Source organism: Schistocerca serialis, chromosome 2 (genome assembly GCF_023864345.2).
Source record: "Schistocerca serialis cubense isolate TAMUIC-IGC-003099 chromosome 2, iqSchSeri2.2, whole genome shotgun sequence".
NCBI lineage: Eukaryota > Metazoa > Arthropoda > Insecta > Orthoptera > Acrididae > Schistocerca > Schistocerca serialis.
Genome location: NC_064639.1, coordinates 323,050,598 through 323,074,585, shown reverse-complemented (window position 1 = coordinate 323,074,585; position 23,988 = coordinate 323,050,598). Strand labels below are relative to the sequence as shown.

At 39.9% G+C, this 23,988-nt stretch overlaps 1 protein-coding gene across 1 annotated transcript in view; it reads left to right on the top strand.

Annotated features, from left to right (window-relative positions):
* The window catches only part of LOC126457128 (mediator of RNA polymerase II transcription subunit 12), a 372,135-nt gene that overhangs the window by 313,109 nt on the left and 35,038 nt on the right, over positions 1-23,988 (top strand). The window contains exons 36-37 of the mRNA XM_050093187.1: positions 3,469-3,619; positions 20,096-20,199. Coding sequence (XP_049949144.1) covers positions 3,469-3,619; positions 20,096-20,199 — 255 coding nt within the window. The remainder of the gene's footprint in view (positions 1-3,468; positions 3,620-20,095; positions 20,200-23,988) is intronic.

Below are 23,988 nucleotides of genomic sequence, written 5' to 3'. Positions count from 1 at the left end.
AGACTGAAATCCTCTATGTATCGCTCACATAGGAATCATGAGGATAAGATTAGAATAATTACTGCATGCACGGAGGCATTCAATCAGTCATTCTTCTTATACCCCATAAGTGAATGGAATAGGAAGAAATCCTAATAATTGGTACAGTGTGATGTACCCTGTGCCATACACTTCACCGTGGTTTTCAGAGGACAGATGTAGATGTAAATGTGTTCCAAATAAGTCCTTGGAATTTCGTTGCTTCAAGTCTGATAGGTGTTTCTGTTCACTTTCTGTCTTGTATGGAAACTGGAGTCATCACAAAAGATGGACTTGTTTTCCTTAGTTCTTGCACTATCATACATCCATAAAGCTTAAGCTGAAAGTACTAGCTTGTCTCATGCCAAAGATTGGTACTTGCTCAACACAATTTGACACTTAAACACTTGAAGATGCCATAAGGATTTGTTATGATGAATGTAACTGGTGGTTGCAACAAAACAATTACATCAGTCCAAAACAATATGTAACTGGGAAGACCTCTACTATATATCTATAGTACAGTTGTAAATACTTTAGGGTAAAAGGAGACCACTCACCAAAAAGCAGAAGTATTGAGTTGTCCATAGATACACACAAAAGAAGGAAAACGTGTCAGCTTTCAGAGTTATCATTTGACAAACTTGAGTAAACTCTCTATCTCTCTCTCTCTCTCTCTCTCTCTCTCACTCTCACTCACACACACACACACACACACACACACACACACACACACACACACACACGCCTATGCCCCCATGTGGTACCTGCTAGACTAATTGTCCAATGCTGTTTTGTGGCAGGTGGCCTGAGTGTGGTGGGGATAGTGTCAGTTGGGGTAGAGGGAGAAGGACTAGGAGTGAGTGGCTAGTGGTTCAGAGGGAAGCCAGGTTACTGACTATGAATGCAGGAGGGAGGGATGGCAGACATAGTTGGAGCAGTCGGTGGGAAGCAGCAACCACTGAGGGCGACATGAGGACATGAATTGGGAGGGGATGACAGGATGGAGGAAGGGGAAACTGTTGGGTGGAGGGTGCAGGGACAGTGGGTTACCTGAGAGTGAGGCCAGGACAATAACAGCAGAGGATGTGTTGTAAGGGTAACTCCCATCTGCATAGTTCAGAGAAGCTGGTAGTGGAGAGAAGAATCCAGTTGGCTAGGGCTGTGAAGCAGATGTGGAGATTGAGCATGATGTGCTCAGCTGCATGTTGTGCCACCAGATGGTCAGCTTTGTTTTTGACAACAGTTTGGTGGTGGCATTCACCCTTGTGGACAGCTGGTTCGTAGTCATACCAACATAAAGGGCTCCTCAGTGTTTGCAATTTGGTATGTGACATGTCTGCTTTCACAAATGGTCTGTCCTCTGAGGGAGTATGATAAGCCCGGAACAGCACTGGAACAGGAGGTGCTGGATGGGTGAATTAGACAGGTCTTGCGCCTAGGTCTGCCACAGGGATATGATCCCTGTAACGAGGGGTTGTGATTGAGATTGGGAGTGGCACAAGGATGGATTAGGATGCCGTTAAGGGTGGGAGATGGAATACCACTTTAGGAGGGTGGGAATGATCTTGAGCAAGATGTTCCTCATTTCAGGACAGACCAAGGTGCAAGACCTGCCCAGCCCACCCATCCAGTACCTCCTACTCCAGTCCTATCACAGGCTTATTCTGTCCTATCAGAGGCATGACCACCTGTGAAAGCAAGCCATGTCATATACCAACTCTGCTGCAAACACTGCACAGCCATTTGTGTTGTGTGACTACCAACCAGCTGTCCAGCAGGATGAATGGCCACTGCCAAACTGTTGTCAAATACAAAGTTGCCCACACAGTGGTACAACATCCACCTGAATACAATGTGCTCATTTCCATCACTGCTTCACAACCTGAACCATCTGAATCCTTCCCACCACCACCAGCTTCTCTGAACTACACAGATGGGAGTTATCCTTGCAACACATCCTCTGCTCCTGTAATCATTCTGGCCTTGATCTGACATAATCCACTAGCCCCGCACCCTCCACCAACAGCTCCCTTTCCCTCTGCCATGTTATCTCCTTCCAATTAATGATCCCACATCGACTTCAGCATGTGCTGCCCCCCACCAGCCACTACAATTGTACTGGCCCATATACCTGCCAACCCTCTCTTCTGCATTCCTAGCTGGCAAATTGGCCTCCCTCCAAACCACTAGCCCCCCACTGGCAGTCCATTTCCCTGCTTCCTCCCACCCTCTCCCTCTACCCACCCCACTCGACACTACCCCCACCACAACCGGCCCACCTGCACAAAACAGCATTGCCACTGTCAGTCTAGCTGGTTCTATGTAGGGGCATAGGCTTGTGTATTCTGCGAGAACTTTCCTACAACATTTACATTTTCTGCGAGAACTTTCCTACAACATTTACATTTCACAGTTATGACAGACTTATGAAAAACTAGTGAACGTAGTGATCGAAACAATGGGTGCAAATGCTTAATAACACTGGTATGGTGCTTTGCTACTACATCAATAACTACTTGATATGTTTTGCTTATGAATTACACCAAAAATAGATCTGCAGTAAATTTCTATGCAGTCCCAAAGTTGTGAGGTCGTTATTGTGGCATATTGTATAATGATAACTAATCAGTTCGACTGTCACTTCCAAATGATTTCTTGTACTTTGGCTCTCCTGATTTTTGGGTAGGGAGTGACTCTTCCTTCACTTCAGCATATGTGTATTGCACCGTTTAGTTCTTTCCATTTCCACTTTTCTTCCTAATGATGGAATTAACTTGCTAAAATTAAAGATATGAGCACAATTTGAATTTGTTTGTCTGCTAGGTTTTTTTCAGTTTATCCTGTTTTGACAGGTGGTAAGTAAATAATCCTCATGTGTGTAATATGTTAACTATTTTTATTTATTTACTTATTTCTTTCCTTAATAATGTGTTGGTAACATTGTGAAAGTGAACTCCATGTCACATGTGTTTTCAGTACCTTTTGATATTTTTGTCAGTAATATAACAGTTTCTAGAATAAATTTTCACCCTGCACTCAAGTGTGTGTTGTTTTGAAACTTCTTGGGCAATTAATACTATGTACCGGACCAGGGCTAAAGCCATAGACCTTTGCATTTTGCAGCAAGTGCTCTACTAACTGTGCTATCCAAGCATTACTCACACTCCAGCCTCACAGCTATGCTTCCACCAATACTTCTTCCCCTACCTTTGAAACTTCACAATAATTTTCCTGCACACCTTGCAGGACTAACACTTCAGGGAGAAAAGATGTGTGAGTTAAAAGAAGTAAAGCTGTGAGGGCAGGTTGTGAGTCTTAGTTGTATTACTCAGTCGTTAGAGTGTTGACCAACAAAAGGCAAAAGTCTCAGGTTCAAGGCTTTATAAATATTGTCACTAATAAGACTAATTAGGTGCAGATACTAGTGAACAGTGAACTCTGTTCCAGTAGGCGGTCCACGATTTGAACGGCCTCTAAACCAATCGAAGCAGGCACTGTCGCAGATGTTGCGCAACCGTATGCCTTCAACCCAATTTATGGGTCCCCAGCAGCCACCACCTGGCTTCCCACAAATCATGCAGCGCCAGCAATTCATCAGGTAAAGTTCTCCATGTGTGAATGGTTAACAAGAGTGAATAATTCAAAGCCTGTAAAAAGAAATTTGGTATGACAACCACCATAAGCGTATTTTATTTATTAATTGAAAATTTAAGTCAAAATTCCAGTTATACTTCCTTTGTCCTACGTATGTAGCTGAGAGGGCAAGAAAGAGAGAAAGTAAGTGTTTCGGAGACATGGAATGTGTTAAGTTATACATTAACAGACAGACTTAAGATACTTGGAGGTTTCTCCTCTGGATTGTAATTCTCATTACACTTATGATTCCTGCAATAAGAATGTTCAACAACTGTGACCCCAATTGAATTATTTTAATGATTTGGAGTTCGTGAAGGGATACACAAAAGTGCTCGATATTTAGAAGTGATCTGAGAAAACGAACTGTAGATTTATGGAAAGTTCTGCCAGAGTAAATGATTTGGGAGTAAAAGAGACCATTTGGGGGGGGGGGAGGGGGGGGGGGAAGGGAGGTGGGAGGCAGGAAGAGGGGTTGGGTTGGGTAGCTGGCACCTCAAAGGGAGGTAACAGAATTGTTACCAAGGAATGCGGGAGGGAAGAGTGGCAGGTGCACAGGCTAGGCATGTGATAGTAGATATTTGGACTTGGTGCGGATAGGGAGGGAGTAACATGACAGGGGCAGGGAAAACTGATGGTTAGTGGGTGTGGGGACAGCGAATTAGCAGAGACTGAGGCAGGGGCCAAGGATATGTTGCAAGGATATCTCCTATAATAAGTGCAGTTAAGGAAAGCTAATGCTGGAGAGAAGGGTTTAGATGACACAAGTTGTGAAGCAACGACTGAACTTGAACATGTTGTTCTCAGCTGCCTGTTGTGCCACCGGTTGGTCAACTTTGTTCTTGGCCACAGTTTGGCAGTGGACATCGATCTTGGTGGACAGCTGGCTGATTATCATACTAAAATACTGTAGTGATTGCAGCAGATTTGATATATACGACATAGGATTGGCCAGTGAAAGGGCTGGTGTAGGAAGTACTGGGTGAGTGTATTAGTCAGGTCTTGCAGCTGGGTCTTCCTCAGGGCTATGACCTACGTGACAAGCGTTTGGGTGTGGAAGTGGCATAGAGATGGACAAGGATGTTGTGTAGGTTGGGTTGGTGATGGAATGCCACTTCAGGAGGTGTGGGAAGGATCTTGGGTAGGATTTCCCTCTTTCCTGTACATGATTATAGACCGTCAAACCCTTAGTAAAGGGTATGGTTCAGTTATTCCAGCCTAGGGTGATTGGGGGAGGGGGGGGCACTCCTTTATAGCTGATTCTTGGGGTTGGTGGGAGGATTAGGGGTGTGTGAAGGTATGCCAAGGGGAATCTGTTTGTGCACTAGGTTTGGGCATAGGCCCTCATGAGACCTTCAGGAAATTTTCATCACTGCTGATACACCGTCCCTGCGTGACCAAGCTGAATGGAAGTGATTTATTTTATGTGCAAAGGGTGGCAGCTTTCGAAATCCAATTACTGTTGTTGTGTTAGTGGCTTCAATATGAACACTGATGTGGATGGAGCCATTAAAGAGAGGGAGTTCAACATCAGGAAGGTTGCTTGTAATGGTTGAGGAGGACCGTGTGAAGCAGGCAGGTGAGAAGGTGTCGAAGTTGTGGAGGAATGACGATAAGATGTCTTGGTGCTGAGTCCATTTCATTAAAATATCATCAGTGAACCTGAACCAAACAAGGGGTTAATGATTTTGGAGCCTAGGAAAGTCTCCCCATAAAAAAAGTGGTAATAGGAGAGTGCAGTATGAGTACACATGGCTGTGCCACGAATTTGTTTGAGTATTTTCCTCTCTAAGGAGAAGTAGTTGTGTGTGAAAATATAATCGGTAATTTGTATGAGTAATGAGGTGGGGGTTTGGAGACTGTAGGATGTTGGGGGAGGTAGTGTTCGATAGCAGCAAGGCCATGGGCATGAGAGATGTTGGTGTACAGGTAGGTGGTATCAACAGTGACAAGTAGGGATACAGGAGATAAAGGGAGGGGGATGTTGTAGAGTCAGTGGAGAAAGTGGTTAGCATCACTGATGTGTGAGGCTCGGCTTCAGGCAGTTGGTTAGAGATGTTGGTCAATAAAAGCCGAAATTCTTTAAGTAAGAGCGATAACCAGCTACAATGGGCATTCAGGATTGTTGGGTTTGTGGATCTTTGTGAGCATGTAAAAGATGGATGTGCAGATTGTTGTTGGAGTCAAGAGCGAAATGGACTCAGTGCAGAGGTTCTGGGATGGCCCAAGGATTTCATCAGGGATTGGAGGTTATGTCGGACTTCTGGGATAGGATCACTGTGGCAGAACTTGGAGGTGGAGGAGCCAAATAGTTAGTGGAAGCCTTCTGTCGAGTAGTCAAGGTGATTCATCATGGCAGTGGTGAAGCCTTTGCAGGAAGGTTGATAATGTCAAGATCTTTTTTGAGGATGTGAATGGCCAACCTTTGTCCTGTTGAGGTCATGGGAGGTTACCAAGTGGTTGTTAAGTGGGGGAGAAGGTCTAGTTGAATGGTGGTATGAACTGGGAGAGAGGCAAGGTTCAATTTCAGGGTTAGGGTGGCTTTGATTGGAGGGATTGATAGCAAAGAGATGTTTCCAATGTATAAATCAGGTGAAGAAGAGTAGGTCTTTGACAAGTCCAACATGATTAAACATTGGTGTAGGGCTGAAGATCAGGCCTTTGGATAAGACTAAAACTATGTATTTGAACATTATGAAGTACCTCTGAGAAAACAATTTATTGACTCATAGTTGGCACGGTTTTAGAAAATATCGTTTTTGTGAAACAACTAGCTCTTTATACTCATGAAGTAATAAGTGCTTTCGACAGGGGATGTCTAATTGATTCCATATTTTTAGATTTCCAGAAGGCTTTCGATAGCAATCCTCACAAGTGTCTTGTAACCAAACTGCATGCCTACGGAGTATCGCCTCAGTTGTGCGACTGGATTCGTGATTTCCTGTCAGAAAGGTCACAGTTAACGGTAATAGATGGAAAGTCATCGAGTAAAACAGAAGTTCCCCAAGGAAGTGTTATAGGCCCTCTATTGTTCCTGATCTATATTAACAACGTAGGACACAATCTGAGTAGCCATCTTAGATTGTTTGCAGATGATGCTGTCATTTACCATCTTGTAAAGTCATCAGATGATCAAAACTACTTGCAAAATGATTTAGATAAGATATCTGTATGGTGCGAAAAGTGGCAATTGACACTGAATAAGGAAAAGTGTAAAGTTATTCACATGAGTACTAAAAGAAATTAGCTGAATTTCGATTACGCGATAAGTCACACATGTCTGAAGGCTGTAAATTCAACTAAATACTAGGGATTACAATTACAAATAACCTAAATTGGAATGATCCCAAGGATAATATTGTGGGTAGAGCAAACCAAAGACTGCGATTCATTGGCAGAACACTTAGGAGGAGGAACAGGTCTACTAAAGAGACTGCTTACACGACACTTGTCCGCCCTATTCTGGAGAATTGCTGTGCGGTGTGTGATCCACATCAGGTGGGACTGACAGATGACATTGAAAAAGTACAAAGAAGGGCAGCTCGTTTTGTATTATAGAAAAAATGGGGGAGATCATTAAAACAAAGGCGTTTTTCGTTGCGATGGGATGCTCTCATGAAATTTCAATCACCAGTTTTCTCCTCCAATTGCAAAAACATTCTGTTGGCACCCACCTGCATAGGGAGAAATGATCATCACAATAAAATAAGAGAAATCAGGGCTCGCGCAGAAAAATTTAAGTGCTCATTTTTCCTGAGTGCCGTTCGAGAGTGGAACGGTAGAGAGACAGCTTGAAGGTGGTTCATTGAACCTACTGCCACGCACTTTATTGTGAATAGTAGATTAATCACATAGATGTAGATGTAGATGTGAAACTTATGTAGGACTGAGGATTGTGGTGGAATGTTTAAGAGCAGTGTTTTATGTTTGTTGGGGTTCTGGATTTCATGGAATGTTGGGAGGAAATTTTGGAGGATGTGACAAATTGAAAAGATCAGCTAGGCAGGATATGGATGCTAATGAAGGTTTGATGAGGGGGGTTCACTGTGAGTGTTGATGAGTAGTGGTGGCCAAGGTGGGAGTAAGATGTCAACAGTTTGAACAATTTATGAGAATAGTGTCTGGGATGCTCATCCACGAAGGATTTCAACTTTTGAGATTTGAACTCAGGGCCAAGACACCATATCCTTAGTTGTTCACAACCTAAACATTTTCTCTCCATTCTGCTTCACCTGGACCTCCTTTATGCAATGTGCCATCTTCCTGGACATTGACGTCCGCATCTTTGATGGCTCCAAAGACTCGCCTCTGTCCATAATTGGCCCGCTAACCACCAACAGTACCTACATTTTGTCAGCTGTCACCCCTTCCACACCAAAAAATCACTTCCATAAAGCCTGGCCACCCAGGGATGATGTACCCGCAGTGACGAGAATTTCCTGTTCTCAATATATTGAATGTCTCATGAGTGCCTACCTCCCAAACCTAGTACCCAAACAGATTTTGTGTACAGTGTCCTCATATAGGCCATGAAAGCTTTTTCGAGGTAGCTGTTTATAAATAATAAAGAAGTAATTACCACAATTATCAACAATATGAGAAAAACAGATTGCTGCTCACCACATAGAGGAATTGAGTCACAGACAGGCACAATCCAAAAGACTGCTAACCATTTAGCTTTTGGACAAAAAAAAGTGCGTCTTCTGAAACAGAAATAATGGTCATGTTTGTGTGAGTTGCAATTGTGTGAATATGTGATGCTTGTGTGTGTGTGTGTGTGTGTGTGTGTGTGTGTGTGTGTGTGTGTGTGTGTGTGTTGGGGGGGGGGGGGCACGTGATTGGGCATGCATGTGTTTTCTATTTGGGAAGAAGGACTTTGGTCAAAAGCAGAAATGTTTTACAGTCTTCACATTGTGGTCTTTCCCTTGTTTGATTTTACCAGAATTATCAGCTTTTGTAGATTAGCTCTAGTCACAATTTTTTGTTGTTAGTAAACTTTACAGAACTAGTCAGCAGTGGTTTCTCTTGCCTGTTAGTGTATAACCTGACTCATTCTGCATATCTGAAGTCTCTCCTTCATGATGGAGTTTATGGAATACGATGTGTGAATGAATGAATAAATAACTGTCTTAGGTTGAAACTGTTAACATAAATTTCAGAGTGAATACTGTTCACAATATTGTGTAAAATAATCTATTTATATTGAATGTGCAGTGGTGTAAAAAGGTATTTTTGGTTAAAGATGAGTATTTTTTGTATGGTAATTGTTGTATGAACATTTAAAACATAGCCTAAATTCCTACTGCACTTTGGACAAATGAACACAGAAGAAAGGATTATAATTTAAATGACATTCAAGCAAAATGAGAAATAGATATAATGAATGCAATAACATGGTCAAAAAATAGGATGATAAGACAAAACAAATTAAATCAAAATTAATATGTGAAAGTAATCAAAATCACATCAACAAAGATTTCACACAGAAAAAGAATTATGGTAAGAAAAATGAGCATAAAAGGAGAAGTTGATATGATGATTAAAATGATGTGACAAAGGAATTGAAATGAAAAATTCCATTTAAACCAGTTAATTGAATAAAAGTAGTGATAAAAGAAATTACTATAAAAATTTAAAAATAAAATAAAATAAATTTAAAGTACCTGATGAGATTTGAAGCCACAACTTTCTGCACAACTAGGCCTTACCCTATCCATTACATCATGCAGCCAGTCTGTGTGATACTATTTTTTTTATGCTGTTGAATGTCATGAAAAAATCTGAAATTTTTCTTTTTGTCAGTAACTTGTAAATGAGGGCCCACCAGGGTGAATGGTTAAGATGCTCTAGCCAGGATCTTAACCTACATCACCATGTAGATGACTATAAAAAGTCTATCCTACCACCAGGGATCTCTCCTTGTTAGAGCAATGTAGTGTGTACTGCTATTTAAATGTAACCATTTGTTTAACTGCAGCTGTAAAACAATAATTTAGAAACAGAAAATATGAAGTACCTACACAGGGTGTATACACCCTGGGAAAAACCTGGGAATTTTTTTGAATTCTGGGAATTTTTCATTGTTTTGGTTTTGAGTTAAATTTGACTGGTGAGAACTGATACTGTAACGAAGGATTTTATTTTAGCTGTCAACTGCAGAATAATACTGCAGCAATAAAACATAAACGAGAGAAAAACTCCAATATAAAACTCAAGTTGCAAAGAAAATGCACTGTTATAACAACAAAAACAGTGCGCACATTATCATTTGCCAACAGCAAAATGCTTCAAAGTCTTTAGGACAAAGACTATGCAATACTTTGTAACGACAAACTGCTTTCGATTAGCGTGGCATCACAACTGTTTAAATTAGGGTCTTTTGAGCAATTGCCATCGGGCTCATGCGCATGCACAGAGCTGAAGTCACAGATGACCAGCACTGTGCCTGCTTCTTGCTGCTTAAGTGTGCCTGTTAGATGTACAAGCAGTAGCTGCAAGCAGCAAATTGCTACCCGGAAAAACTTTTCCGGTGCGTCCAAGCAACCAGATTCCACATGCACAGAGAAGTTGGAGTTGTTGTGGGGAGTACTCTCCATCTGATCCACATTTATGTTTCATGGTTTTGTTGTTCTCTCTTCTTTTACAGCTCTCACATCAAATGAAAACAAAATGGATTTATGTGGCTGGAAGCTATCTGATGAATTAAAGTATGCTCACATAATTACAGAAGACTAAAATACATTTCAGTTTTCTGATTTTATTTTATTTCCAAATTATTGCCAATCGAGCATTAATCGCTTTGCAGAACAGTGAAGCTATTTTTGTCAGTTTGCTAAAGAAATTTGGCTTTTATTCATCTTTCCTTCAGAGTGTCAATTTATTTGAAATGAAGTATTTCATTCCACACTATTAGCTACTTTGAACTGTTTGCTGAATTTCAAGCACAAATTTTCATCTTATGGCATGTATGGCATTATGTCATCAAGCGTGAGATACCGGTAATACAGTAATGATAATCCAAAATTGACTCCCCAAGAACCACACTGAAGAACTTTAGCAGAATTTTACATATCTACTCTCCGTGAAACACAGTGTTTTTCGATCATGAGACATGTTATAACTCTTGTCTGATACCTCTTCTAGGCTTGACATTATTTCTTAATTTGTGTTGTTTACATATTAAATTTACGGAATGTCATTCTTCAGTAAATTATAGACTGGAAGCACACCACGTTTTACCACTGTATTCCCGGAATAGAATGTAAAGTGCGAATTATTCAGTTTCTTGGCTTCACAGGTAACCTTGTTAATTTTTATACAGACTCTTAGTTCTGGTGTACACACACAACTGGTTTTTTTTCCCAAGGAATTTGTATTCATTCCATCTTACTAGTTTTTTCAGTGCTGTTTGAATGTAAACCTGCTACATAACAGTATTGCTGAGTACGAATTTTTAAAAAATCTATGTTAAAGTCACCATATAGCAAAATATTAGGATACTTTCAGTTGTAAAGTCTAGTTTTGGAACGAATATTGTGCCAAGGACTGCTTTCTAATTTTGCATTCCTTATCTGGAGAGGATAGGATAAAACAATTGCCCTAAGTGCAATAACTCCTTATGCCCTCTCTGAATAGCATGCTGCACTCCTGCATGTGGTCACGTGATGCCTACTACACAAAAAATTCCAAACACAAATGCGACAAAAGGTGTATGAGCAGAGCAAACACCAGGCATGGGCTTCCTATGTCATCGTAGCTGCACATGCAGAGTAACGCCAGTCTTCTGATACTCTCTGGCAATTGTGCAAATGACCTATTCCTAACAGGTTGCTTGAAAATATTAAAGATTGTGCTTTGAGAAGCATTACTTGCAAAGTAAATTTCCTTGTCACAAGATGAATTATGTTATGTGTGAGAATGTGCAATGAATTCCTTAAATCACAGAACATTTGACTCTCATTAAAAATTTAGGACTTTGAGGACAAGCCTCTTAGGAAAATTTTGGGTCTGGAAGACCAGACATTTATGTCACTATTTAAAATTTTTCTGGCACTTAAAGGGTAACACAAGCAAAAACAAAATCATTATATGTGAAAGCTTAGCTTTTCTTGTAGCAGTAGTATATGCACATTAATTTAAACCATGAACATTATCTGTTTGTGTGTTCACGGTGGTTAACAGTGATATTGCTATTGACTGACTACATCACATGTCCTATGCTCTGAATATCTGCTGTCATTTGCTGGCGAAACAACGAGATGTGAGCTATGATTGGCCGACATAAACGCATTGTAATCTAGATTGTAGTCCTTCAGAAACTGACATACTTTGCTTGGTGGAATTCGTATTTGTACTTTCATAATAATAAAATATGTATCATACATCAAGGATCTTCCCAAAACATGTTGTCTTTTTGCTGGGTTTTGTTTCCTAAAGAGCCAGGAAGTTCTACATTGTTGTGTAAAACCTTTACAGTTCAAATGATTGATAAGTTTTACGGTTCTGAGGGAAAGTATGCTGTCACTTAACACAGAGAAAGTGCATTTTCATGTGGGAAAATGTATATTTTCACTGGGAAAATATGTTTTTTCACCTGGGAAATTTGTATTTTCACCAAGGAAAAAATGTATTTTTGACCAGGATATCTGGGAATTTTTTTTTCCTTGTTCACATGTACATCCTGTTATATACAGTGTCGAGTTGCAGGGGTCCAGTCAGGTTCCAGCAGTCACCTGTTATTACCCAGCAAAGTAGAAGTTACATTTAGCTTTTTCTGTGTTTTCTTCATAATTTAATTATTAAAGTCCATGCTTGTCTTTGTACTTAAGTGGTGTAATCTCATGTTTTAGAAACTGTGAAGTGCATATTTGCGCAGTGTGTAGCACAGTTATCATTCCTTTTGAACAGCTAGCTACACAGTTCAGTAAGGCATCAGCCTCCATTGGTGACACATTAGGAGGGTAGCAAGTTGGGTAATTGGGTTCCTCTGTGTGCTTTTATAATTTATGTCTTAAGTTAGTCGTGCTGGGATGAATAGGAAATGTGCCTGTCATGTGCGGATGCAGGAGGAGCTAGCCACAGTTTGAACAACTGAAGACTATTTCGTCTACAGTCAATTATCTTCAGGCTGCTGCCTCAGGATATAGTGGTGGTTGAAAATGTTGTGTGTCGCATGGAACACCTCAAGTGCTGCTTATTTCATTTAAGGGCTCTTCACCCAACACACCTTCCAGTGCACCCGACATGGTGAATCGCGGGTCAGTGTGGAGGCTGGCCATCTGACCTTACCCATTCACCCTGTGCATGGACAGGTGGTCACTCCTTCAGCAGGCACACGATGGGGAGGGGGGGGGGGGGGGGCAGGATTTTTGCTAGTTATGGAGAGCTCCAGTGTCTGGTGCCTTATGGAGCCCCTTAGCAAACAGCATTCAGGGATGGAAAGAAATCCACAATGCACTCATCATGTCTGTCAATATGTGGAGGAGGCCTTCCTTATGGCTATTGAACGTGCAGGGTGCTGTCGTCTGCAAGTTTTGGCCTGTCACTTGGGTTCTGAGGCCATCCTCAGTTCATACCATCAGCCAGTGGAACTGAAGTCTGCTGGCCTCATGTGTGAGGTGCAAGTGGACTCTGCAATTTGCAGCATTGTTCCAAGAGTTGATCGAGGTCCTTTGGTTTGGAGCTGAGTGGAGGGTCTCATCCAAAGGCTTTGTCAACTCTGCAACGGTCTTGACTGCAGATTTTTGAACCTACATTATCGAGTGAAGAATTTTAGGACTCCCCTTGATAGAGATAAGGTGTTTACTACCCAAAGGAAGCAGTTTCTCAGGTAGCAGAGTACCTCTGGAGTGCACATGGGGGTCTTTTAGGCTAGGCAGTAGTTTGAGGTACTCCGATGAACACTTGCCAATCAACGTGCAGCGAAATCAGACTGTGTTCAGAGTACAGACACTTGTACTGTCAAAATATTTTCAGTAAATTGTCAGTGTATACTGATAAGTTATGACACTAGAAAATTTAAGCAAAATGCAGGTAGGCCTGCAGAGGATCGTCACTTGGTGCAGGGAGTGGCAGTAGACCCTCTGCATAAACAAATGTAATGTATTGTGAATATAGTGATGAAAGACCCTTTATCGTATAGTTATACAATTACGGAACAGTCACTGGAAGCAGTTACTTTCATAAAATTTACAGGAATCTGGACAACATAAAATTAATCACAAGTAAGACAGATGCCAGACTGAGAGTCATTGGACAAAACTTCAGTAAAGGTAGTCTGTCAACATAAAAAGTAGCTTCAAAAACACTCATTCGACCAGTACTTGGAATATTGCTCATCAGTACGGGATCCTTGCCAGATAGGACTGATAGAGAAAATAGAGAAGATCCAAAGAAGAGCAGCATGTTTTGTTACAGGTTCATTTAGTAAACACAAAAGTGCCACAGAGATGATTAGCCAACTCTAGTGGCAGACACTACAAGAGAATGTGTTCTGCATCACTGTTTAGTTTACTGTTAAAGTTCCAAGAGCGTACTTTCCTAGAAAAGTCAACAAGTATACTGCTTTCTCCTACATATGTCATGTGAAAAGATCATGAAAATAAAATTAGAGATATTCATGGAGGTTTAACAGCAATCATTCTTACCACGAAGTATTTGCAACTGGAACAGAGTAGGGGGTAAGTGACAGTGGTACACAGACTACCCTCTGCCACACACTGCATGGTGACGTGTGGGTATAGATGTAGATGTAGATGTAGCTGATGCCGCAGAAGCCCATGGGTGGAGGTGACGGGACACATCATGGACCCTTGGCGAGTGATAATTGTCCTGCAGATACTAGTTGAGGAGCGTATGAGCTTGTAAGCCCATGCTGAGGTGCCCAACTGTAATGGTGAAGCCTTGGTGACCAGCTGCATTGGCCAAGATGGTATGGTGATGGGCAGGCATGAAGCACTATGCAAGTTGCTATAGTCCAATTCACAAACAGTGGCAGGTTGCACAGATTGAGGCATGGTCAGAGATTGCATTGTTGTCAGTTCCAAGTGGCTGTTGTGGTATGCACATACAAGTGCTTTGCAGCTGAAGAAAGTACATATCCTACAATCTATCTCTTTTGCTCGCGTATGTAGAACTTGTTGCATACCACCACCAACAATGACAGTTTGCAACAAATGAAATAAAAATTCACTAGATAATTTGCTGTGCTCAGGTTTAATGCTGGCATTGACTACAGATTCATAACAGAGTGCTCAGAAAACTACTGAATGTTCATTGGCTGTTGGAAAATGCATGATGTAGGTGCAGAACAAGCCTAAACTGGACCTCTATCATTTGTGACTCCAACTATAGAAGACTGCAGTGTGCTTTAGGTGCGGTTTTGGGCAACATCTTCACACAAGCGGTGGCCATGACTTAATCTTCCACCTGTTTAGGTCCACTGGCTGAGAGCTGAAATCCAAGTCTATCACTGGCTGTTGCTCAAGTTGCATTTGAGTCCTTTCACTGTTTCACGAAACATATATTCCAAAGAATGAAAAGAGTCTATCTCGAAAATATTGTCCACTGTGGGGTCAGGTACCTCAAGGAAAGTTACTGGAAGTGTGACTTTGTTCTAAGTAAGAAAACTGGAAAATTTCCTACCAAAGCCACCTTATGATATCCCTAGCTCCACAGATTTGTCTAGACTGTTTGCAAGGGTGGCTGCCCTAAAAATAAGTCAGTTTAAGATTAGTTTACCTAAGACATGAAAGTACCAGAGTCCAGAACTAATTTTACAGGGTATTGGCTATGAATGCATTCAACTACATTTGCTGTGCTGGCTTTTGTTGTGAGAAGACTGCTCCTCCATAAATTATTGCTCACTTATTGCACTGCCATCAGTTGGGATGTATCTGCATTAGACTTGCTAAAAAATATCTCTTGCATATGCCATTTTTTGAAGCACCTGTGACATTTTGTGCACCATTGGCAGCACACACAGCATGTGTGGCATATAAAGCAATGTTTACAGCTAGGTAATGGTTCTGCTGCCAGCATGGATCACCACCACTGGCATGGCTCTTCATAAGATTGTCCAAGCTGCAGAACAGGTGGGCCCCCAGCCAGAAGTGGCGTAATGTCCTGCGTGGCCGGTGCCAAAGATCTGACAGTTACGACATCTTTTTCCATTATAAACAAACTCTGGGCTACGTGGGTAGTTTCATAGGCGTGAGCTGCTCACATTGCTTCTACCAGAGGCAGACCTGATTTCATCAGTATGTAGTTCACCACTTCTTCATTAGGGGTAACACTCACTATAATGTCCCTGATTAGAGAGTCTGCATAATTGTGTCCACATAAATATTTATATTTTCAATTCCTACTTAAACCCTGGGAGGCCAGCACACATTTTATTGGGACCCTTTCTCATCTACCAAAATTCTGACCTGACTGCAGTGATATGTGTCTTTGATAACAGATGTTCTTCCAGCATATAAAACAATGTAGGCACTCACATTCCAACAGATTTATTTATGTCTCTAATTTTTGTATTAGATGGTACAGTTCAGGGTTTCCTGTCTTTATGGGTCAGAAATTTGACAAGCCTGAAAATGTAATTACAGTTGTTGGTGTTGTCTCACTCTTCACACTGTTCACTAAATGGTGGAAGAAGAGCTGTAAACTCAGGTGGTGCGGCAAAACATTCCTGCTACATTCCGTAACACATGCACTGCCTGTAATAGACTTCATTAGCTCTTTATAAGCCCGCATGGTTTGGATTAGGTGTTTAAATGCTCCAGGCCTGAAAACCTGCACTTTTACCTAATAGTTCAGAGTAAGTATTGGAAAATATTTGATGTTTGCTTAGAAGAGAGCCCAGATGCAGGAGGAAATAGAATAAAAATGTGGAATACAATAGTCATTAAAGTTCATATTCCACAGTAGCAACAAATCTCTTGACATTTTCCATGTCACCAAGGGATAGTGCTTATAAACAAGAGTAATTATTAATAAATAAGCAGTGAGACATCTGATGTGGATGGAGATAAAAATCAAATGTTAAAGCTATGCATTTAACATGAATTGAATTTTCTGTTGGTGCTTGGCAGAACAGGATAATGATATTAACACCTGAGCAGGCATGCTGTTTTTATAACACGAGTGAGTGTGTGGTGTAGTTTGTACACATGTAAAGAATAGCTGTCTTTATGTTACCAAGGTAAACATGTATGAGCAAAATCACAACTGAATCTTAGTTTAATTAAACAATAATAAAATAAACACATCTTATATGAGCTAAACATAGTTGAATTAAACAATAGTAAAATAAATTTTCATTATATCACTCTGTTGCCCCATACAAGTATTACCCCACAGTGATGACCCACTCGAAGGATTAAACAGTGCAGCTGCATCAGATTCCAGCCAACCACTTTTTCAATTGCTAATTATCTTGTAGTTTACTGCCTCATTGTGGCAGCTCAGAATCTGGGTCATTTTCTTGCAAGGATCACAAATTTTTCTCCACTTTGCTCACTGTTTATTTTATATTACTGCTGCTCTCTTCTATGTATGACAGGATAACTTAGCACTATGTAAGCTGAAGCAGTAGTGATGGAATAGGTATGAGCTTGCAGTTGTAAAACAACAATAGAATGGTACAATACAATGATATTTGTGGTTGACCCATTTTGTAGATAGGCATGCCCATTCAAGGGTTAAATAGGAATCACTTCCTAACGTTTTGCCAGATTATATTTATTTTAGTGTGAACTGAACTGTCTTTTGGCTTCTTAAGTGATCTACAGTTGTCACCTGAAGGTGGGGTAAGAAACTGATATCTGGTTTGTGACTAATTAAATATAATTTTGCATAACATTAAGAAGTGTTTTGTCTTTAATATTATATGCATTTAAGATGGTATAAAGTGAATTGCTGCCATATGTTAAGGAACAGTCATATACAGGGTGTCATATGCGGAATAGTCAGTATTCAGGGATCTGACAAGAACAATCATTAGAAGTAAAAAGCTTCATATAGACATATGCCCTGTTCCAAATGGTTTTTGAGATCAAACTCATTTAATGTACATTGTTATTTATTTTCTGTAGTATTCAGTACAGTGTCAGATTTACACATGTACAACATATAGTAAACATTATAATATGCATTTTACAATGTATCAATTGGAAAGCACATGTCTTTAACACATTCACCTCTGAGCATTTTCATATACATTATCACATTACAGCTGTTGTACAGTTCACAAGAAATGTTTAGATATCCCAATATCAGCTTCACTGCATTTATGCACTCTTGGAAGAACATCTGTTGCTTATCTGAGTACCGCTGCACATTCCCTAATGAGGGCAGCAGTGTCCTTGATGTGATCAGGCATTTCATCTTGTGTTATTTACCTTTTGTTTGTACACAGCAGATTTCATTCAACCCCATAAACAAAAATGGTGTAAGGTCTGGCGATATTGGTGGGCAGTTAATTGTACTACCAAGACCAATCCAGCTGTTCATGTAAGACACATATGTGCAAGCCACTAGACCAGAAACAAATATATATTAAATTTACTCTATCTTGGAAACCATTCAGAATAGAGAATATGTCCATATGAAATCTTTTGTTTCAAAATGTATATTCCTGTCATACCCCTGAATATTGACTATTCGTCCTTGGGGATACCCTGTATTGTGTCATAGTTCCTTTTCTTTTTTTTAGAAACACTATACATTAAAAAATCTTATAAACATCTAGAGAATATGATGTGACTTTAGTTTACAGTACCGGTAGACTTTTCCATTATTTAAAGACACACAGAATAGATAACTCAAGGAATATACTCACATCAGGCAGCAACAAGCTTGTGGGTCCATCCATGTTGCCAAGGTTGTTTCCAGTACACTGCAAAAGTTTTGCTGGGAAACCATTGCATATCCTCCACATAGTCGCAGTGTCTCCACATGTGATTTCCATATTTCTGGAGTCCTGAAGGAAGACATGTGTGGCTGTCGATTTGCTTTGGATGAAGAGGTGCATGCCTGGATACAGTCATGGTTCTGCAGGAAAACACAAATATTTTTTGATGAAGGCATTGAGCATCTTGTCTCATTGTGAGATAAATGTATTAACATTTATGGTGATTACTTTTGAAATAATAAACAGTTTACTTACTATTTTTCCATCTGTCTTGGTTTCATTTGACTTCCACTAATTGTTACCCTTTTACAAAATATCTAAACGATAGTCAAATTTAAACTCCGAAATGCTAATCATATAAAAAATAAGGAAGAGAGACATTTGGTATAATTTCCATGACACCATTGTTCATTCAATCTTCTGGAGTTTTTAGGAGTCTTAAAAGAGGGATTTAATGTGTTTTGAGTAACTGTTACTATCATTAATTGGTTGTGTTCCAAGAAATATTACAATACAGCAAAAAATAAACCTATTGGGTCATGGTAAATGACCCATCCCAAGTCATCCAGATACAGATTCACCAACAGCCACTGACATCTCAGAGGGGAACCATGACAATAGGGGGAGCTGCAGTATAATCAAAACTATATATGTGTAAACATTCATTAGCTGCCGGTTGCTATAATATATATCATCGATATGCTAGTGTACTATGTGCGGCATTCTAGGTACTTTGCATTGCCCATTGGGCATTCTAGCGCAACGCTACTAGTATTACTTAGCATCGCACGTGTGTATAAAGCTATTGATAATATATCTATTACTACGAAGAGTGGAGTAGATGCGCAAGTTATTCTTCGTCCTTCAGTGTTCTGTGGATGCGTACTGAATTTTACACTTACTAATACTGATGCTAGTGCACATGGTAATGGTTGGGTTACTGTGGCTCTAGTTTGTGGTGGTAAAGTGGAGAGAGTATCAGGGTTAGAGACTTTTAACAGCCAAGAAGTTATTGCGTATCGTACATTTCAGATATGTGAAGTGTATAACAGAGATCGTGGTTCATCTTACTATATGTCTACAATGTCTTTGGTTCTTAGGACAAGGAATCGTAAAATAAATGAGTCTGTGTTCGTTTTGGTTAAAAGTGCACTGAATTGTGCCAAGATTAAAGTTGTTGGTGATGTGACACATAACTATAGAAACTGAAATAAGTTTTATACTGCCTTGTTAGGAACCAGCATGCCAGATAAATGCAGTCAGTAATTAGCATCTGTGGAATACTTTCTTTTTTTTAAAAGGTAGATGAATTCTTAAACTAGTGTTCAAAATCCTTTGAGCAGATAAGTAGTCATTCTTCTTTTAATAGGCACCTGCTGATCTATCTTATTCCATTTTCCCTTTTGCTTTATTCTCACATTCCATTTCTCATTGTATACCATTTGGAGTTAATAGAAACCAAATGCAATTTGTGACTTAAATATTTGTTTATTATAACCAAAATTTAATTGGTGGGTCTTTCTTTCAAAGGCAGCAACTGAGAGCCCAGCATGGGGGACCGGGTTTGCAGCCACCTCCACAACAGGGAATGTTCCCACAGCAGCAGGGGCCACTGTACAGTGGTATCCAACAAGGTAATATTCATGACTTCAAATGTGTAGTAACAAACATAAGAAAGTGAGACAAATTGATTTTCTGTTAAAAAGGAAACATAGATTCATTGGAAGAAAGAAGGTAGCATACAAGACCATAGTTTGACCAAAACTTGAGTATTGCTTGAAAGTGTAGGACTGTTACCAGATGGGACTAATACAGGCAGTAGTGAAGATTCAAAGAAGAGCAGTGCATTTTATCACAGGTTAGTTTAGTAAGTGTGAAAGTGCTGTGGACAAAGGAGTCAGCAGGGAGACCAGCAGAGGGCGATTCCGGTAGTCACGCTGACTCCACAATCATCGCATGCAGCTAGAATCTGTGTGCACAGATTAGAACTATGTTCTGCTTCCACAGCCCAGCTCTGCAGCCAGTCAAAATGAAGTTATCCTCCACGAAGCAAGGATTTAAACTCTCGCTGAAGCAGCAGAAAGCAGTGACATCACCTGCCTGGAACTGATTATCATGACCAGAGCTGCTGCCACTGTAGCTATCATCGTCCAGTCCAATGTTCACCGCCACTTTTTTGCCCAAGACGATGTGCTACTAGGGACTGTACCCTACCAGCTAGGTGAGTCTGGTCCAGGACATCATTCTGGGGATTTTAGTGAGGAAATTTTTTACATCACCCATACACATAAAAGAACTTAGTATTAAAGATGAGTGGACTAATAGCATTTCAGAATTTAACTTTTCTTCCCACTAAGTGACTTCATTCTTGGCAGTAGCAAGGATGGCCTTTTATGCCGTCTATGAATTATGGAAAAAGTGTTTGTTTATTTGGTGTTTAATCCAGAAGACTCTCCAGGTACATTTAAATTGTTTGTTGATATAATAAGAATTGTGTGAATAAACAATTAGTCAGTTCAGTTGAGAGTGTGTTTCATGTGTAGGACATAAAAAGAAAGCATTGTGTAGATGCTCAGCCAACTCCATTGGCAGACGCTATCAGAGAGATGTCTTGCATCGGTTTGCTGTTAAAATTTTGATTGCATACATGTCTATAAGAGTCAACCAATATGTTGCTTCATTCTATGTAGGTCTCGCAAAGGGACCATGAATGTAAAATTAGAGAGACTCTAGCTCACATGGAGTCCTACCAACAATCATTCTTCCTGCACAGAAACGAGAAAGGGGAGGAGTGACAGTGATACACAAAGTACCTCTGTCATACTCCGTATGTGGCTTGTGGAGAGTAGCTGTATCAGAACATACAGTTTCTGTGCATTACAGGAACAAGCATACACAGTAGTGGATTACTGCAGCCATGTTTTAATTTGTGGAGGGATGTTTTTTTCATTCATTTACCTGGCTTTTAAGGAAGATGCCACAGAAGAATAATCTATGATATTCAGACAGCAGCTGGCAGTCATTGGAAAGAAAGCATTTAAGTCATTTCTGGAGGAGACATTTGCACTTGGGCCATCATAATAAAGGGTGTATTCCTCTAAGCTTAAATGTAGGTGACACCTGGGTATTTTCTCAGAGCAAGCTGAATACTTTTACAGGCATTTCCGGGCTATTTAAGCATCAGAGGGTTTCCCATAATGTCAACGGAAATTTTTCTCAGCACTCATGCAAGATAAATAGTAGTGGATGACAAGCAGTGGGTGTTCAATCTTCACAGGAGGCAGCAACAAGTAGAAATGTTCATTTTTGAGATTAAAGCCCATCACAGTTTAAATAAAGAGCAGATTGGCTGAAAGATCAAACGTTCAATGACTTGTGGAAGCTCCACTGGACAAAAGCAATCAAGAAATAAATCCAAAGTTTTACAGAGTGAAGTTTTCTCTTTCTGTTGTGCTTTTGGATGTGAAAAAGTGGTGATAGTTTTTTAGTACTCTGCATTTTTTACAAGCGTTATCCAGAGGTACTGATGTTGTTAGAAAAGAAATGTGTAGAGGGAGTAGTAGATGATTGTTAAAATTCCTTTCACAGGCTGCTGCTGTGGAAGGTGTTACGGCTGGTACTTGGTTGTGGTTTAGCTTTGGTGTGTGATACATTTTGACAGTATCCTTGTGCTGGGTTATAGAGCAAATACACTGCAACTTTTCTTTGCTGACCATCGCTTATTTACACCAGAAAGATGAATAACATGTTTGCACATTATCTGAACTCTGTGGATGACAGCAGTAGGTGTTTATCTACCACAACTGCAATAAATTATAATGCATAGTGATATTTATGGTAACAGTTGGTTTTGTGCATTTCTAAAATAAATTTATAACAAGTCCAATATGTAAATCACAACAAAAACAGGAACAGAATTACCTGTTTGTCAAGAATAATGTTCTTCCAGGATAGCATCTTTTTCGTAAATAAACCTCTTTTCTGTAATTATGACAGTTCTCCAAGTTTTCAACTTGTGAATAGTTTATTGTGTTATCAAAACAGAAGTGTCAAAAACCAACAGTACAAAAAAGTGGAGAATTTACTCATGTAAGACAAGGATAAGTTACTTGAGGAACTGTGGTCAAGTAGCAGCAGGGGTATTGTTTCTAAAAGGATGCAGCATTTTTCCCTGTCTGGTCAAAGAGAAGGTTACACTGTGCATAAACAAGAACATAAAAAGTTTCATTAAAAATGTTAAGGGCAATAACAAAGTTTCCATTTGAGGATGTTGCCGCAGTGTATATGCAACGTAGCATGACTCCAGTGTGCGTATATAAGCACTGATGTATAGACAAGGGATTAGTGTTGCATTCGTGTCTTTCTGATGTGCAGGCAGTAAATGCAGAAACATGAACTATGGTGATGTTATTACAAAATGCATCCAAACAGGACAAACATGCTGTTAGACTTGTAAACAGTTTATCAATATTTGTGTTGTAGCTACGAGTAATTTTCGAAGAGAGTTGTTTACCAGACACGGCATGCACCTTAACAGGTCAGGTAAACAAACCTTAAATACTCTTTTAAATGCAGCAATCATGAAAGAAATCGGCAAAATATCTCCTCACTAGGTACCTATTTCCCTTAAATGGCTCCAGCAATCCCATCAGACTAATTTTCAAGCTCAGAATTTCCACGAAACAGTTAACAATGAGCCTATCGTTTCCTAGCCCACATATATTTTTTAGGTGAAAGCAGCTGCTTTCAGCAAATACCAAAGCTATGAAAATTTTTCACCATAGTGTAGGAGAACTTATAAACAAAGTTAACAAAATTTCTGTTCTTTTAGATGACCCACAAGAGATAAAGGATGCCGATGTTTTATGCTTTAGTGAACACCTTATGAGAAATGTTGAAATGTTGCAGCTCAGTGGTTACTGTCTAGCAACACATACTGTAGATCTATCATGAAGAATGGAGTAGTAATTTACTTAAAAAATAACATATCATATTGAACATTGAATTTAAAGAGTCACTATATTGAACAAGATATTGAAATATGTGGCAAATAAATTACTGTAAGTGACCATACAGTTGTAGTGTTAGCACTATACAGAGCTCCCTCAGGAAACATAAAGGTGTTCCTGAGGCAGTTAGATTCTGTCTTATCACAAGTGTACTCAGAATCCAAGGATCTAATAATTACAAATGATTTCAATGTAGATTTCCTAAATGAAAGCAATGGTGAAGCAGATCTAAAACATCTATTTGATTCTTATAATCTGATGACAGTTGTAAATTTTCCAACTAGAGTTACCGAGTACTGTCAAAGTCTGATTGACAAAATACACTTCTGGCCATTAAAATTGCTCCACCAAGAAGAAATGCAGGTGATAAACGGGTATTCATTGGACAAATATATTATACTAGAACTGACATGA